A 17,210-nucleotide genomic window follows, 5' to 3' on the forward strand; every position below is an offset into this window, starting at 1 on the left:
GAGGTGTTTGACGATGAGAATTCCCCATAAATAAATTATCAACAAGTTTGTTTTTTTTTTATTAAAATAGCACTACTTTTAAATGCATATTTTAATATGTAATTTTTACTGGTTGTCTGGCAACATCACTGGGACAGCAATACTCCAGGTAGTCACTTAGGTTTACAAATAAAGAGATAGTGTGTTAGTGAGCTTTAAAGGAGTCCCCCTGGTTTCATGCCTTTATGTTTAGCTAAGCCCCTCTAGATCACCCAGCAGACTATCAATCTCAACAAGAAATAAAAATAGCACATTCCCGTCCATACCATTTTAGATGAATTTGTAATTCAGATGGTTAATATACAATAGTGTTAAAGCTTGAGTGAGTGACTTGTTCATACAAAAGAACATTTGTTACACTAAAGCCCTCGCCAAACAAGTTCTCACAAAGCTCATTATGCCTGTCAGTGCCAGGTAAATCTCTGTATTTTGCAGTAGACCAGAGTTTTAAATCTGATGTCAATGGGAACGCTCCCACGATCCATTTCTACCCACAAAGACTGGTTTGTCAAGGCTGAAAAGAGGAGCAACTGTAGCAACAGAGACTAGGCTAAAGCAACTACCGGTAGTATTACGGTGGGGCCAATGTTAGACAAACCAAGGACGTGTCCAAGAAAAGTTTCTAATGCTCCAAATAAAAACAAAGCTCTACAATCAGACGAAGGATGGCGAGGGATACTGCTGTATGTGTTGTGGAAGACCGATAGAATAAATCTATGACAGGGCCAAAATGTATGATTGTTTTTGTGACAAAGACGAACGTGTTTCAGTGATTCAATAATTGAAAATTATTGAATCACCGAGTCATTGGAAGCTCAAGACTGCCATGATATACATGGTCATTATAAACATAGTTTATGGAAGCTTTTGTTCACAATTGTATGTCATAATCACACACTAATTGTGTTGTTGTAATTATTGTCGCTGCCAGAAGAGGGGCACACAAGTTTTGTACTGTAGGTTCAACTAAACTGAATGTTCCAACACTCGTGTAGTCACAGTCATTCGTTTCTCCCTCTGCAGTATTCTCCAAACATGACGATGAGCGTGTGAAGTCTCTGGAAGCAGGTTTGCTCAGTCGCTTGGTATTCTGGTGTGGATCGGTGAAAAGCAGAGAGACACGATGGGATGTCATCTAGGCCAGTGACTCTTCCTCTACCACTACCTGCCCAGTAGGGACAGTTGCCCCAGACACCATCCTTCTACCACCCCTCCCCACCCCTGCCCCTCCATGGTTTCTGTCCATGTCTCTTCCCTCCGGTTTCTTCTCCCGTTCTAAGTGGTGACTCTGCTACATTCATCAGTTCTTCCTCTGCAACTATGAGACTGTACAAAGGAACCAAATTGAAACAACCCAGAGGAGAACTCTTTGTATATTTGCATACAGTGTGTGTGAGACAGTTCACACACTCCAGCTACAGACAGATGTTTCTGCCTTTTGCATCATGTCACAGAGTTTAATACCCAAAAAACAAAACGCCACTATCATGAAGTTTAAATTCCAGTGGATTTAAATAGATATTGGCACTTTTCAGTTGATAAGTTGATTAATTAGACTCTTTTCTTTTCTTTTCTTGACAATTACTTTGAGAGACATCACAGTCATGTTGCCATGAGGTTTTAATTGAGACTTGTGCAGATATGTGTGAAGTCTTTTCAGAATTTGTGGTTGTCTAAATCTTTAAGACCACTAACCTGGTGTTTTATGTTTTGTACTATGGGTTCAGTACTATGTGTTTCTGATTTCCATCCACAAACTGAGCCACAAATGTGGCAAATGTAAGCTCATACACTCTGTCTCTCCAAATGAGGCGCAGATCAAAGTCAGCATTGAGACATTAATTGTAATTTGCAGAAAGATTTCAGCACAATCTGAAGTGTTTTCATTTTGAAATTATTTCAAATGGTTATTGAGAAAACGAGATTAAAATGAGACTATGTAGCTTTTGTTAAAGCCCTTTAATCATACGAAAAGATGGTAAATGTTAAAATTATGTGCACAAAGATGGTAAAATGACATTTTGATGTCCATTGTAAAGCAATATCTAGATTAAGTTTGTTACATTAGCTAACATTTAGCAACCAAAAGCCACTGGTCATACCAAACCAAGTACAGTAAGGCTGCAAAAGCAAATCCCTGGTGTGTGTTAAATTACACACATGCAGCACATTTTATTAGTTATAAATTCAATTGTCGATTTGTTAGAGCAACATGTGTTAATTATGCTTTCAAAAGTTCCATAGTCTCCCTGTCAGTCATGTCTGACTAGTCTCTATGCTATTTGTAAATTAATTGGAGAATGCAGTAACGATAAGAGCGAGGTCAGTTTAAAAGGTTAATACAATACCCTCAATACTACTGTACAGAGTAAAAGTTTGGCCAGTTGTTTTTTACAATTAAGTCATGCATCTTTCTGTATTGAGCAGAACACTTTTGTTGCAGTTCAACTTGTGACACTGTATGAGTAATGAGACAGCTTTTAAGGGACTTTGCACTCTATCGACTGCATCAGTGGCGGCTGAAATTTGAGAAAAGGTCACCAAAAGACATTATTTTTTATTGAGTTGAACAGAACCAGTTGTTAAATATTTTGTTCCTTTGTTCAGCTAATACCTCTGCTCTCTAGTTCTTTGAATCTGGTTCCAAATGATTCATCAGTTCATATCCTGGAACCACAACGGCCAAATGGGTGCAAGGATCCATTTTCTTTTGACATGAAATGTTAAAATGAGAAAGAGAGGCAGATTACCAGTATGGATGGTAAAGCTTAAAGTCATTTTGGTCACTTAATTAACATCCGGCTAAACTGTGATTTGAGTTTGATATGAAAAGTTGGTGGGTACAGAAAGCTAAAATAAGCTTCTTTTTTTGATTAATGTTTTAAACCTTTTTCAGTGCCCAAGATGGATGATCATCATGTACAAAGGGTCAATATTCCTGTGAACATTCTCCTCTCCCTTCCCTTACTGCAAAGTGTACAGCTCACAAATGTAGCTCCTCTGTCTTGTATGTGTATTTGATATTATTATTATTATTATTATTATTATTTAAAGATAAATCTGGAGAGAATTATTGCAAAAGGGAGCAATGGACTGATGACGCACCATCACAACTGAACAGAGATGTTATATTTTGTTTCCCTGTTAGATTGAAGCCATAAGCGGGAGTACAAGAAGACGCATTTGTAAATTGGATCATGTTTTCTGTTTCGTGGCAGTATGTGGGACATTTGTGATGTGTTCATTTTCTCTTTTTTATTCTTGTATTATGTTTTTGTAAATACACAGAGAAGTTTCATGGGTTTTGAATATGCTGGTATAAAGCTTCTCTTCCCTTAGTCAAGGTGTCAACGCTTTTCATTTCTGAGGACTTCAGGGAACATTTGAGTGTGCGTGTGTGACGATATTTTATCACAAGCCATGTTTCTAAGTTGTGTGTTGTGTGACAACACTTACAACAAAGAATGATAATCCTGCCAAAGGATATTTTGCAGCTGAGGTTTGTTCCTTGACTTGGCTGCAAACCACCATGTTACAGTGGCGGTCTAAAGGTCAGAGAAGGTCGTGACCAAAAGGACGTCAGGATAATGCGAGGACTGACCAATTATTTCTGGGTATGTAAAGTGAAATTAAGACTCTATAGAGACCAGAACCTCGTTTGCATCAGGCCGTTAACATGTTTTTTCTGCTCTACATTTAGCATTTTAACATAGAGGTCTATGAAGAATAGTCTGACTCAGCGGCTGTAGATTGCAGATATTAACCTCCCACAAGCTGACCTTTCTCAAGATTTGCATCACCACAAGAATAAACAACAACAAACTCAGGGCCAACACACTGAAAATTTGAAGTTTTGCTGAAGTTTTTTGATTGTGCATTGAGGTGCTCGTTTTTGTCAGTGAATTAGTCATTTTAATGATATTTTTTGCCTCTGCATGCAAACCTTACACCAAAATAATTTACCTACCACTATTTTGCTATTTTGAGGTGCTGCGTCCTTCGCTGAGCTCCACCCAATATGATTGTGACTGGTTTAATGAAATACAAACAAACCACAGCATATCTTCTCCTGAGAGCTGAACAATAATGACGACCATTCTGTGGTCTCACTGTTGGATTCAGCCTCAAGTGGCCTTTTGAAGAACAAGTTTTTGGCTTCATTTTTCAGCCTGAGAAGTTGTCCCTTGATCCAGATTTCACCGGCCACCACCATAAATTTGGTACTACCACTGTGGTACCCTTTAGCCATTTCCTTTCAGCAAGTAAGCTGGAAAGTTTATATTTATGGCCTGTGTCAGTGTTAACAGGCAACTCCTGCAAAAAGGGGGCCTCAACAAAGTCTGCCTGGATAAATCAGTAAAAGAGAAAAGGGAACATTTACCAGACTTGAAGCAACATAAAATGGCTTTATATGGCTTCAAAACTTAAAACATGATCATTAGTGAGCTTTGGAGAGACTGTCAGCTGAGCCGTTCCCCTCTTTCCAGTCTACGTGTTAAGTCAAAACCATCTGCTGGTTGTACTTACATATTTACACTGATGTGAGACTGGTATCAACCTTCTTGATTCTTGTTGACTTGTTTACTGACTGACTGTTATCTCCAAACAACCCAAATGTCAATACAGATAATGCATGAGATCGCATCACAGACTGTGTGATGTAAGCAATGTTCCCTCTAATTTTTCATGAGTCTGAGCAAACACACAAACTCCCTGAGCGTCCCTTGGACCACTGTGAGCAACATCAGACGTGTGCACTGTGGTCACACCAGCATCACATCCATTCAAGTTACATGGTTCATTAAAAGAATCAAATTACAGCATTTACATTTCTGTTAAAACACTTTGTCAACAGGAGCCAGTTGAAGGCTGCAGTGATTTTAGTGACACTACAATGTATAAGAGTGAAGTTATTGAATATTTGTCTCTCTTTACTGTTGCAGCGGTTTTGCAAATTGCAGACGGACCCTGTTCACTCCATAGACACCAATGTTATTCCTGTAGCTTGAAAGACAGCTACTTTTGATAAAACTGGGCTTGTAGCACATTGTCTGCCTTGCAACAATGGGAAAGAGGCACCGTTTATGTTTTGACAACCTATATCTAATGAGTTATTGATGCTGGAAGTCTGAATCAGTGAATATCTTTCCAACTTTACTGAACTTGGGGCCACTACCACCTAAGGAGTGATAGATTTAATTTTGAAAAAAGCATTTAGCCATACTTAAAGCTTTAAGTGCTTTATTAATACGGAACTAAAAATTTTGTATTGTTTTATTATCATAGGTTCTGTCTGAAAAGAGGTGGCATCATTTTAAACAGTGAAATCAAACTAACAAAATGTAATGACCAACCAGTGAGTAATACTGGATTCTGCAAAAACATAAACAACTTTTTTAAAAATCTAAATCTTATCTTAACACAGTTAATGTATTAACTTATTTTTGTGTGTATGCATGTATTTATTGATTTATTTAGTACTGTTAACATATCAGAGTTCAGAGTGAATTTTTCTTAAGATAGGCAAAGGCCATTTATTGATTACCTATAGGCTCTTAAATGTTTATTAAAAACTAAAAAGCATTTTAAATAAAACAATTCAATTCAATTTTATTTATATAGCACCAATTACAGTCAAATTGTCTCGAGATGCTTTACAGAATCCATATGCCTGACCCCCAGAGGAAGCCAAAAGGCGACAGTGGCAAGGAAAACACCCTTTTAACAGGGAAAAAAACCTCGAGCAGAACCCGGCTCTAATGTTGGGGAACCTATCTGCCTGCTGGCCGGGCGGGTTGACTTAGGCATTTATTGAGTCACTAAAATACTGTAGAGTACAGACCACATCAGCATGATTATAAGCATCCTCTGGTAAATTAACAACCAGATACTGATGTCTCTCACCATATGGACTTCAGGAGATGTCTGGGGGATGATAAACTGTGACCTACTGGTTGGATTCTCTCTGTTCTCATGTTTCTTACATGTTTGTCCCTGACAGCCAGGTCCTAATGTTTTTTGAGCAACACACCATACTATGACGTTTTTACAATGATGGTTCTACTATGGAACCAGTTTGACATATTCAGGTGTTCTTTGTGTGAAAACTCAGAGATTTCAGGTATCAGAAAGTGGTTTTCAACCTTCTTTGTTAACTTTCTGCTTCAACTTTAAATTAAATTTCCTTCACTAAGCCAGCCCTCTGGACTTCCAGGAAGCTGTGTTCCTATTGGCTGTCCAGGTGGCTGCTTGGTGTTATCAGGAACACCTGAGCAGCTCAGTGTTATCAGGAACACCTGAGCAGCTCAGTGTCTTCCTGCTTTATTGGGCTGCAAACATTTCCTCTGCTTCCTTCACCAGTGAACTGGGTTTGGCTCCATTGCTTCAGTTTGTTCTTTAGGCGTTGGCTTGCAGCTTCCAGCAGTAAAATAGACTTTAATGTGTTTCTTGGTGTGCTTTAGGGATTTGTACTGGATAGTTGTCTTGGCAAATGTGGTTCTTTAGCCACAGTTAGCACATGGTGCTAATGTGTGCAGTGATTAGTGGATTTGGTACAGCTGAGTTGTGTCTTTATCTTGGCTGTAGTGAGTCTTCAGAGGTTTTTGGTCAGACACATTCTGTATTCTTGTTTATGAACCAACGTTGGTTGTCCAGAAGGTAAGAGTTCCTGTCCTGATTCTCTGTTCTCAGAGGTTCTCTGGTAGGCTGCAGGAGACTTTAGCGTTTGGGTTGTGCTAGTTTGGTTTTTGTACGGTTTCATTTGGATGACTATCTTGAGGCCCCTCCATGTGGTTTAGTGAGGTTTTCTGCAACAGTTCTACAAAGCAACCTGCAGCAGAAGAGACTGAGAGTTTTTAGGAAGTTCTGGAGAGCAGACTTTAGAGCAGCAGAAACATTTGTCAGCAGTTTGAGCAGGAGAAGGTGAGCTTCAGAGTAGAAATGAGACAGAAACCTTCTTGACCCGTGTGGTGAGGTCCTGTACCAAGAGTTTGAGCAGGTTGTGAAGAGTCTGTAGTTCTTTGGTCTGAAAGCACAATAAGAGTCAACTCATTAAAGGAGAAAACAGGAGATATTGTTGGTTCTTCTGTCGCTCTGCAGTTTCCTTAGACTGAATATCAAGTTTATATTTTAAATGATTTCCCATGTGAGCCCAAGAAGACTTCAATAAACTCCCTCCATCCCCTGGACACAACATATTATATTACCATGTTAAATCTTTTTTTTTTTTTTTTTTTTTTTTTTTTTTTTTTTATTAAATGTTTTTGAATTTTAATCATAGTTTTAGCATAGTTTTTTCTCTTTGCTTGTTTGGTTTTGTCATCTGTGTAAAAGGTGCTAAACAAATAAAGTTGAATTGATAAACTGAATAACTGACTAACTCATGATTGTGACAACAGAAGTATTTTCATTGTGATTTAAGGGTTTATTTCATTTTTACAGTTGGGGTTAAAATCTTGACAGAAAAAGACGATTAAAGAAATAAACTACATAACAAAAAGCAATTAAATCAAAGGAAAAAAAATAATACAATAAAACTTTTAAAAAGTTCTATTAAAAAGATTTAAGAAATTTAAGATGTAATTTTCTAATTAAACATTTAATTTTTTAATTAAATGTTTTGTCTTTTTAAAGGTTTAATATTCTAATTAATTCTTGTTTAATTGTATTTTTTGAATGTGTAATTATCGAAAATATTTTATCTGTAATTTTTAATATTTGTATTTGAAAAATTCTGTTTAATTTCATAGTTACATGTATTGTATCTTGTTTAATTATCTAATTCAATATTTTGTTTGTTTGAGTTAAACATTAAATACAATTAAATTATATATACATATACCACCTTTTAATGTTTAATTTTCTTTTTAAATGCTTCATTGTATTTTCTGTTTAATTCCTATTTGAAGTTTAATTGTCTTTAAGATGTAATTTTCTAATTAAACATTAAATTTTTTCATGAAATGTTTTGTCCTTTTAAAGGTGTAATAATCCAATTAAATGTTTTGCGTTTTTTAAAACGTTTGACGTTCTTCTTGTTGAATTGTATACTTTAAACGTTTAATTCTGGGAAATATTTTATCTGTACTTTTGAATATTTGTATTTTCAAAATTTTGTTTCATTTCATAACGACATGTATTGTATCTTGTCGGATGATCTCATTCAATATTTTTGTCTGTTTAATAGAGTTAAACATTAAATTACATTAAATTATATTAAACAGACAAAATATTGAATGAGATCATCCGACAAGATACAATACATGTCGTTATGAAATGAAACAAAATTTTGAAAATACAAATATTCAAAAGTACAGATAAAATATTTCCCAGAATTAAACGTTTAAAGGATACAATTCAACAAGAAGAACGTCAAACGTTTTAAAAAACGCAAAACATTTAATTGGATTATTACACCTTTAAAAAGACAAAGCACAGGTGCCCGTATAGCTCAACGGGTTAAGCGGGTGACCCATGTACAGGGGCTGGTCTCTGACGCAGCGGTCCGGGTTCGATTCCTGCTCACGGCCCTTTGCTGTATGTCTTCCCCCCGACTCTTCTCCCCTGTTTTCTGTCTCTCACTACGCCTAAACAATAAAAAGCTGAAAAAAGACAAAAACACTTAATTAAAGAATTTAATGTTTAATTAGAAAATTACATCTTTAAGACAATAAAATTTCAAATAGGAATTACACAGAAAATACAATGAAGCATTTAAAAAGAAAATTAAACATTAAAAGGTGGTAAAACGTTTAAAAAGAAACACCTTAAAGATTTAATCGAAACATTAAATATTGGGAAAGAAAAAGAAACTCAAACAAGCCGATAAAGCATTTAAAAAAACAATTAAACATTAAAAAGACAAAACATTTGGAAATCAAATCAGACATTAGAAAAGTGTGTGAAAACTCAGAGATTTCAGGTATCAGAAGGTGGTTTTCAACTTTCTTTGTTAACTTTCTGCATCGACTTTAAACTAAATTTCCTTCACTAACCCAGTCCTCTGGACTTCCAGTAAGCTGTGTTCCTATTGGCTGTCCAGGTGGCTGCTTGGTGTTATCAGGAACACCTGAGCAGCTTGGTGTTATCAGGAACACCTGAGCAGCTCAGTGTCTTCCTGCTTTATGTGGCTGCAGAAAAACACTTCTTCTGCTTCCCTTCAGCACTGAACCGGGTTTGGCTCCGTTGCTTCAGTATGTTCTTTAGGCGTTGACTTGCAGCTTCCAGCAGTAAAATAGACTTTAATGTGTTTCTTGGTATGTTTTAGGGCTTTGTACTGGATAGTTGTCTTGGTAAATGTGGTTCTTCAGCCACAGTTAGCACATGGTGCTAATGTGTGCAGTGATTAGTGGATTTGGTACAGCTGAGTTGTGTCTTTATCTTGGCTGTAGTGAGTCTTTAGAGGTTGTTGGTCAGACACATTCTGTATTCTTGTTTGTGAACCAGCGTTGGTTGTCCAGAAGGTAAGAGTTCCTGTCCTGATTCTCTGTTCTCAGAGGTTCTCTGGTAGGCTGCAGGAGACTTTAGCGTTTGGGTTGTGCTAGTTTGGTTTTTGTACGGTTTCATTTGGATGACTATCTTGAGGCCCCTCCATGTGGTTTAGTGAGGTTTTCTGTAACAGTTCTACAAAGCAACCTGCAGCAGAAGAGACTTTGAGAGTTTTTAGGAAGTTCTGGAGACCAGACTTTAGAGCAGCAGAAACATTTGTCAGCAGTTTGAGCAGGAGAAGGTGAGCTTCAGAGTAGAAATGAGACAGAAACCTTCTTGACCCGTGTGGTGAGGTCCTGTACCAAGAGTTTGAGCAGGTTGTGAAGAGTCTGTAGTTCTTTGGTCTGAAAGCACAAGAAGAGTCGACTCATTAAAGGAGAAAACAGGAGATATTGTTGGTTCTTCTGTCGCTCTGCAGTTTCCTTAGACTGAATATCAAGTTTATATTTTAAATGATTTCTCATGTGAGCCCAAGAAGACTTCAATAAACTCCCTCCATCCCCTGGACACGTTTTATTACGATGTTAAATCTTTTTTTTTTGTTTTTGAGTTTTAATCATAGTTTTAGCATAGTTTTTTCTCTTTGCTTGTTTAGTTTTGTCATCTGTGTGAAAGGTGCTAAACAAATAAAGCTGAATTGATAAACTGAATAATTGACTAACTCATGATTGTGACAACAGAAGTATTTTCATTGTGATTTAAGGGTTTATTTCATTTTTAAGGTTGGGGTTAAAATCTTGACAGAAAAAGAAGATTAAAGAAATAAACTACATAACAAAAAGCAATTAAAGGAAAAAAATTTAATACAATAAAACTTCTAAAAAGTTTTATTATTAAAAAGTATTTTTTAAATGTTGAATTATCAAAATATGTTATCTGTAATTTTTAATATTTGTGTTTTAAAAATGTTGTTTAATTTCATAATTACATGTATCTTGTTTAATTATCTAATTCAATATTTTGTCTGTTTAATATCATTTAATTGTATTTAATGTTTAACTATATTAAACAGACAAAATATTGAATTAGATAATTAAACAAGATACAATACATGTAACTATGAAATTAAACAGAATTTTTAAAATACAAATATTAAAAATTACAGAAAACATATTTTTGATAAACATTTAAAACAATTAAACAAGAAGATCATTAAACATTAAAAAAATACAAAACATTTAATTAGATTAATAAACCTTTAAAAAGACAAAACATTGAAATAAAATTAAATGTTTAATTAGAAAATTATATCTTAAAGACAATAAAACTTTAAATAGGAATTAAACAGAAAATACAATGAAGTATTTAAAAAGAAAATTAAACATTAAAAGGTGGTAAAACATTAAAAAGAAAAACCTTAAAGATTTAATTGAAAAATTAAACACGGGGGAAGAAAAGGAAATTTTTCAAACAAGCCGATAAAACATTTGAAAAAATCAACAATTAAACATTAAAAAAACAAAACATTTGGAAATCAAATCAGACATTAGAAAAGAATAAAAGGTGAGAAAAGAGCAAAACTAAACATTTAAGAAGAATCAAACTAAAGACAAAACATTTGAAAAGACACCAGTTAGACTTTAGAAGATCAAATTAAACAGAAGAGACAATAAAACGATCAAAAAGAGCAAAAACAGATAAATGTCTTTCAGTGTTTTCTAGTCTGAAATGAAAACATCATGTTGTTTCTTCAAACATTTCCTCTTTCTATGTTCTTGGTTTGATTGTGGACAGATTTACTAAGAACTCATTCAAGAAAACTGATTTCCAGATAAAGTCTACTAGTAGTTGAAGGCATCGATCAAACTAATGTTACCTTCTGATCTCCACAAACTTTACTGTTCAGTGAAGAGAATCAAAGTTTGTTGAGGATTTCTAAAAAACCCACAGGTGAAGGTCTGAGAAGAACTCAGATGGATGGTCTAAATGTGAAATCAAGACTCATGGTCACAAGTTTTAAGGCTTCTGTTAACCAGAAACTTCAAACTAACAGAGAAGTACTGAGAAACTTTTAAAATTTCAGCCCTCAGACTGTCTGAAGGTTCAAACTAGCAGAGAAGTACTCAAGAACTTTTAGGATTTCAGTCCTCAGACTGTGGAAAGGTTCAAACTAACAGAGAACTACTCAGGAACTTAGAAGATATCAGTCCTTGGACTGTCTGAAAGTTAAATCTAACAGAGAACTACTGTGGGACTTAGAAAATTTCAGCCCTCAGACTGTGTGAAAGCTCAGGTCCTGAGGACTCGGGAGGTCTGGAGGCTTTGGAAAGTCTTGGAACTGAGGGTTCAACCCTCCAACACAAAGGCTGAAGTCCAACCTCCTGAGAAAAACGGTCGAGTCGAGACTCGAGTTAAAAAAAACTCGAAAACGACAAAAAATAGATGATAAATGCGCAAAAAAAAGAAGAATTAGTATCTGAGCGAATAGCTCAGGGGATAAGAAGACGGACTACCAAGTGGAAGGTCGCAGGTTCAAGACCCGCCACTGGCAGTTTTCTTTCTTTGTCTTTGTCAGGAATTTGATGAAAATTTAAGAAGTGTCTGGTCTTGAACCAGCGACCTGCAGCTCCATAGGCAAATCCTTAACTCACTGAGCTACAGATCAGATGAAAAGAAATAAATTCGTCGTCCCTTTGACATCGTAGTTGCTGAAGTCACCACATGGGCGGAGCCAAGGCGGAGTCTGGGTGGAGTCAGGGCGGAGAGTAGGCGGGGAGGTGGGTGGCGGCCTCCCCCCTCTACTCCCCCACCACCCACCACACCTTCCCCCGCCCGACGAGTTCTTCGAGTCTCCACGAGTTCTTCGAGTCTCGACAGGTTTTCCCGAGTTTCTTGAGTTTCCACGAGGTCGGAGGCAGAACAAGTTGTCATGAAGAGGTGTTGAAGTCGACCAGGATGGAATGACTTTTTACAGCCACTGGAAGGAAGACAACTAGAAGAGCAGGTCTTTAACCACCATCCATAAAATCCATGGAGTCGGCTCCAGAGAAATGAAAGAAGGTCAACTTTTATCAACCTCCATCCACATGTTCAACTTGATATCTTTACTTTGAGATTTTTAGCACCACAAAGCTTTAGTATCACACTTTATTATCCTTTATTAGGACTTTCATGGAATCCACCAGCAGATTTAGTTTTTTGTTGAGAAACTTTATTCTTGTCGTCGTGGGACTGCAGTATTTAAAACTGTTCCTTCTATTTGACCTCATGTTTATTAGTTTTAGTGGAGAAAGTTTGAATTGTCAATTAGTCTCTTAAAAACTAAATAATAAATTGGATTAGTCAAGAGGTTTAAATTTCTTACTTTGTCCTATTTTAAATATGACAAAAAAATATAAAAATAAAGCGTCTTCAGACAATTTGACCTGTAATTGGCATTATATAAATAAAATTGAATTAAAATTGTATGTATCTTGTAATGTTGGAGTAATTCATATATGTCAGAAAACACATTTTCTTTGTCCATTAATCTGTCCTTTTCTCCAGTAATTCATTTCTTGTTTTGGTTTATAAAATGTCAAGCCCAAATATATTCAGTTTACTGTCATAAAAACCAAAAAGATTTACATTCATGATGCAGGAATCAGGCAGTTTTTCACTTTTTATCTTAGTTTAGTCAGACAGATAGTTGATAATGTGTGAATTGTTGCAGCTTGTGAGCCGTAGAAGGTTTTAATCTTTGGGGCCGAGTGTCAAAAAACATTTAGAAACCAACATCAACAAAGGGAAATCCAACTTTTGCATGACAATGCCTAATTAAAGGACATTAATTTCCAATGTAAATGTGTGATATTCATCCTCTGGAGCTTTCTCTTCACATCGTCTTCCACCTGGACTGGTTTGGTCAGGAGCATGTGCAACACACATTTGAAAAACTGCACTTTAACATCAATGAATGACATTGAAGTTTAATCTCTACATAAATGAGACTGAGTCTGGATGTGCTGCTCTGTCATTAACTCCTAAGTTTAGGGAAAGTTCAAACAAAAGAGGACAGTTCAGATAAGACTTGAGAATGAGCTGATTTTGAACAAACATCTCAGACTTTCTGAGCTTCAGCACCTACAGCAAGATATTTTAACAACAAGCAACTCAAGAGATCCAGAAGTTGGAGAGAGTTAGCTTTAGCTGAGCCAAAGAACATGTGGGATGCTAACCTAGCAAACATTTCAGACTTTTCTCTGTGAATTCTGAGAAATAATTTACTATTTAATGACAGAGCTATACATCTTAACTCAGTCTCATTAAAACAGACTCTAATTCAGTGTCATCCATCCATATTAAAGTGCAGTTACCCAAAATGTTTGTCGCATGAGCTCCAACAAAACCTGTCCAGGTAGAAGGCCACTTTGACAAACAGGAAGTGGAAGATTCCAAGCAGATTTATAGAAGGGGGAACCGGACTGTAATAAGTGTCGTCGAGTATAGAGGGGTGTTTTGTGGGTTTTTAAGGCTGATAATGATTATTAGTGAGACATTTGGAGTAGATATTCATTTGCAGTAAATGAAAGTATTTAAAATCTTGAGTTAAACTTAGAAGAACACAAACTCTAACAGAAAACTTTGTTGATACGTTTTTGTTTTGTTTAGAGATGTTAAGTTAAAGGAGTTTTATTCGTGACGTATAACCAATCAAATCACTCCAGAAGACAGAGCGACCACAGGTAGATAAAGGTTCAGAGCCAAAGTAGCACCATTTTTAAATGTATTTATTACCGTAAATCAGTAAAAAATAAAATACTGATAATCAGTAAATCAGTCAGCCCACAATTACTACAATTCTACAATGTATGTCTCTTTCCTTTGACTTGTTATTTGTACAATATACGATATATATGATGGTGTTTCTTCATACCAAAGGCTATACTATGATGTTTTCTAAGAGACATACGATGCTACTCTGTTTGTTCTGGCCCTGGGCTGCTGCACTCCTCCTCTGTTGTTATCTGGATTGTACTCAGCTGCATGTCTTCATCCACCCGGCCTCCGTTGACTCGTCCCGCCTGCCGTCTCTGGAACTGAAGCTGGATTGGAACAGACCAAAGTACAGTCCAATCATGATGCCAGCTGCCTCTCAAAAGGCTCCTTCATCTGGCAGGTGGCGGCACTTCTTCTGAGGGGAAGCTGAGCTGGACCGGCAGAACTTTGGAGATGTGTTCCAGTGGTTGGTGGATGTGTAGGGAGATAGAGAGGGACCTTTGAATTGTTCACAAAGGAAAACAGGGAACCCATTGGTAGTTTTAGTTTAGGGTGCTACTGCGGTGTGTTTTTGGATTTTAAGAGGTGAACAGGAAGAGTTTTTTTTTGTATTGATTATCTTTTACTTTGTTCCTGGTTGGAATGCCCATCAATGTCAACATGAAGTTCACTTTTAGTTCTGTTTATTTATTTTTATTTTACTAACACCCATTTGTTTTTAACCCCCTCACATGTTGTGTTGTTGTAAACTTACTCTTTCAAATAAATTCTCGTCTAACCCTCTGGAAACCAGCGTTTGGACTGTTTTTGTGTTGCTCCTCACCTACTGACAGCTGTGGACTAAAGGCTATACTGTGACGTTTTTAGAGCAACATGCTATACTATGATGTTTGTTGGGTGACACGCTATATTATAGGCTTTTTTAATTGACATATTACTGTGATGTTTTTTTTGTTTTTGTTTTTTTTGTTTTTTTTAGCAACATATAAGAATTCGAACAGTTTTAAAAGTTACTATACTTTTACTTGTGCAATGAAATTATTATTCTATGGCATTTTTTAGACAACATATTATACTCTGATGTTTTCTTGAATTACAAACTATTTTGACAATATACTGCACTATGACATTTTTTGAACCACATATCATACATGACAATTTTAGGCAACGTCCTATCATTTTGCGCTTTTTGAACCACATAATAATCTATGTTTTGTTTTTTTTTCTTGCCAACATGCTGTACTATGAACTACAGGCCATACTATGTTATTCTTGAGTAAAGCATACTATACTTGTACGTTTTCTGAACTACATCCTATACTATGGCGTTATACACAGAGTGCTTTGGTTACATGTTGATTTATAATCTAGATTTTTTTTCTGTTTTGTTTTTTGACAGGATTACCACAGACCTGACCGTGAACACTGTCGACACCCACCTCAGGGAGACACTGCCTAAGATCTCAAGGCTGCTTGGTCGTGGTCTTTCTGGCACGTACTCTTCCAAGATGAGCCGGGAAGTTTAACACTGATGGAATGACACCAGGTCTAAGCAGACAAACTTCCAATTCCTCCTCAACCCATAGTCTCTGGGAAACCTACATGGAGTAAGAAAAGTAGACAGAGAAGTAACTAAGTCTGTACACAACATATTAAAAAGAAATCATGCTGATAAATTAAGTACAAAGAACCGAATTCGTCAATATACTGGAGACCAGAGCTATTTAATTTGATAAGTATAACCTTGTTTAGTAACATTTCAATTATTTGAGAGCAATCCTAAAGAACTGCCTTTAATCCCAATCATAAAATGGGTTTGGAGGAAGAACATAGATGGTAATCTGGATATACATGAGTTAGGCTTTATAACTACTATTGGTAGTACTGGTGGTAGTAATAGCAATGTGACTACTACTACTAGTAGTAGTGGTAGTACATTTAGTACACTACTGCTGCTGATACTGGCACTGCTACTACAACTTGTAATACTATTACAAATGCTGATACTACTTCTACGACTCGAACAGCCATTTATACTACTACTGCTGCTTGTACTTTTAGTATTACTACTACTGCTTGTACAACTATACTACCGCTACTATTAATCGTCTGGCATTTGGTTGTCAAGCTGCTAGCTCGCATTAGTGTTTTGCTAGTGGCTAACTAGTTAGCTCTCATAGACTGGAAGCTCTCAACAAGATTTCATAATGAAAAAAGAGCCAAAAACTATTCTTACCTATGAAAAGTCATTCCAAGTTTCCTTGTCTCAATCGTACAACGCAGTGTGTAATTGTATGCAGCACAGTGAGCCGGCATACTTGTTTCCGTTTTCACGCCAACATCAACGGAATGCACTGAAACTTTGCTCCCACTAGCTTAGCCTCGCTGTAGCACGCAGCTCAAAGGGGCGTGTCCTATCTACTCATTCATATCTATGAGAACAACGGTGGCTGCACATAAGGACGCCTGACGTTGATTAGCTGAGTAAATACCATTATATACAGTCTATGGTAAATACGTATGTGAATCGCATCATTGGCTGCAGCAGCCAGTCACTGGTCACTCACTGACTCACATTGAAAAATAGCACAGAATGAATTGTTACCATTTATTTTATTTACAATTTAGGTTGGATTTTTTTTGTGTGTGCAGCGCAGATTTTCTGTGCGCGGAGACCGTGTCAGCAGTGCGCAATTGGGGAACAGTGGATGTAAGTACATTACATAAACACATTCCTGTGTCTCTTTGTGTCCTTAGGAGACCAAGACACACAGAGAAGCAGCACCATCACTCACTGAAGAAATAATTCATGTTACACAACAGAAGACAATGTGGGGGCTCGGCAGAGCCACAAATACAGTGTTTTTCTTTTTACACTCTGAGATAGCTTTTAAAGATATTTATCATTTAATAAATAAGTGTTCCTTGGTTCTGCAAATTCAGGAATGAATGGCAAATCTATGGAAAAGTGCCAAAAATGCTTGGTC

General features: G+C 36.5%; 1 protein-coding gene and 1 long non-coding RNA gene across 3 annotated transcripts in view; one reads left to right on the forward strand and one right to left on the reverse strand.

The window, feature by feature from the left end:
- Positions 1 to 3,377, forward strand: part of ssbp2a (single stranded DNA binding protein 2a) — a 54,246-nt gene extending 50,869 nt beyond the window's left edge. For both annotated transcript variants that reach the window (XM_023281479.3, XM_035953459.2), the window contains exon 17: positions 1,063 to 3,377. In XM_023281479.3, the coding sequence (XP_023137247.1) occupies positions 1,063 to 1,092 (30 nt within the window). In that variant the 3' untranslated portion in view covers positions 1,093 to 3,377. The remainder of the gene's footprint in view (positions 1 to 1,062) is intronic.
- A 7,490-nt stretch (positions 3,378 to 10,867) lies between these two features.
- On the reverse strand, positions 10,868 to 17,185 carry LOC129349129 (uncharacterized). The gene is made up of 3 exons (XR_008601996.1): positions 16,460 to 17,185; positions 15,663 to 15,821; positions 10,868 to 14,721 (listed from the first exon to the last, which is right to left on the reverse strand). It is a non-coding gene; the product is annotated as an uncharacterized LOC129349129 (long non-coding RNA).
- Positions 17,186 to 17,210: the final 25 nt, after the last annotated feature.

The sequence above is a fragment of the Amphiprion ocellaris genome, chromosome 6, assembly GCF_022539595.1.
Source record: "Amphiprion ocellaris isolate individual 3 ecotype Okinawa chromosome 6, ASM2253959v1, whole genome shotgun sequence".
Taxonomy (NCBI): Eukaryota; Metazoa; Chordata; class Actinopteri; family Pomacentridae; genus Amphiprion; species Amphiprion ocellaris.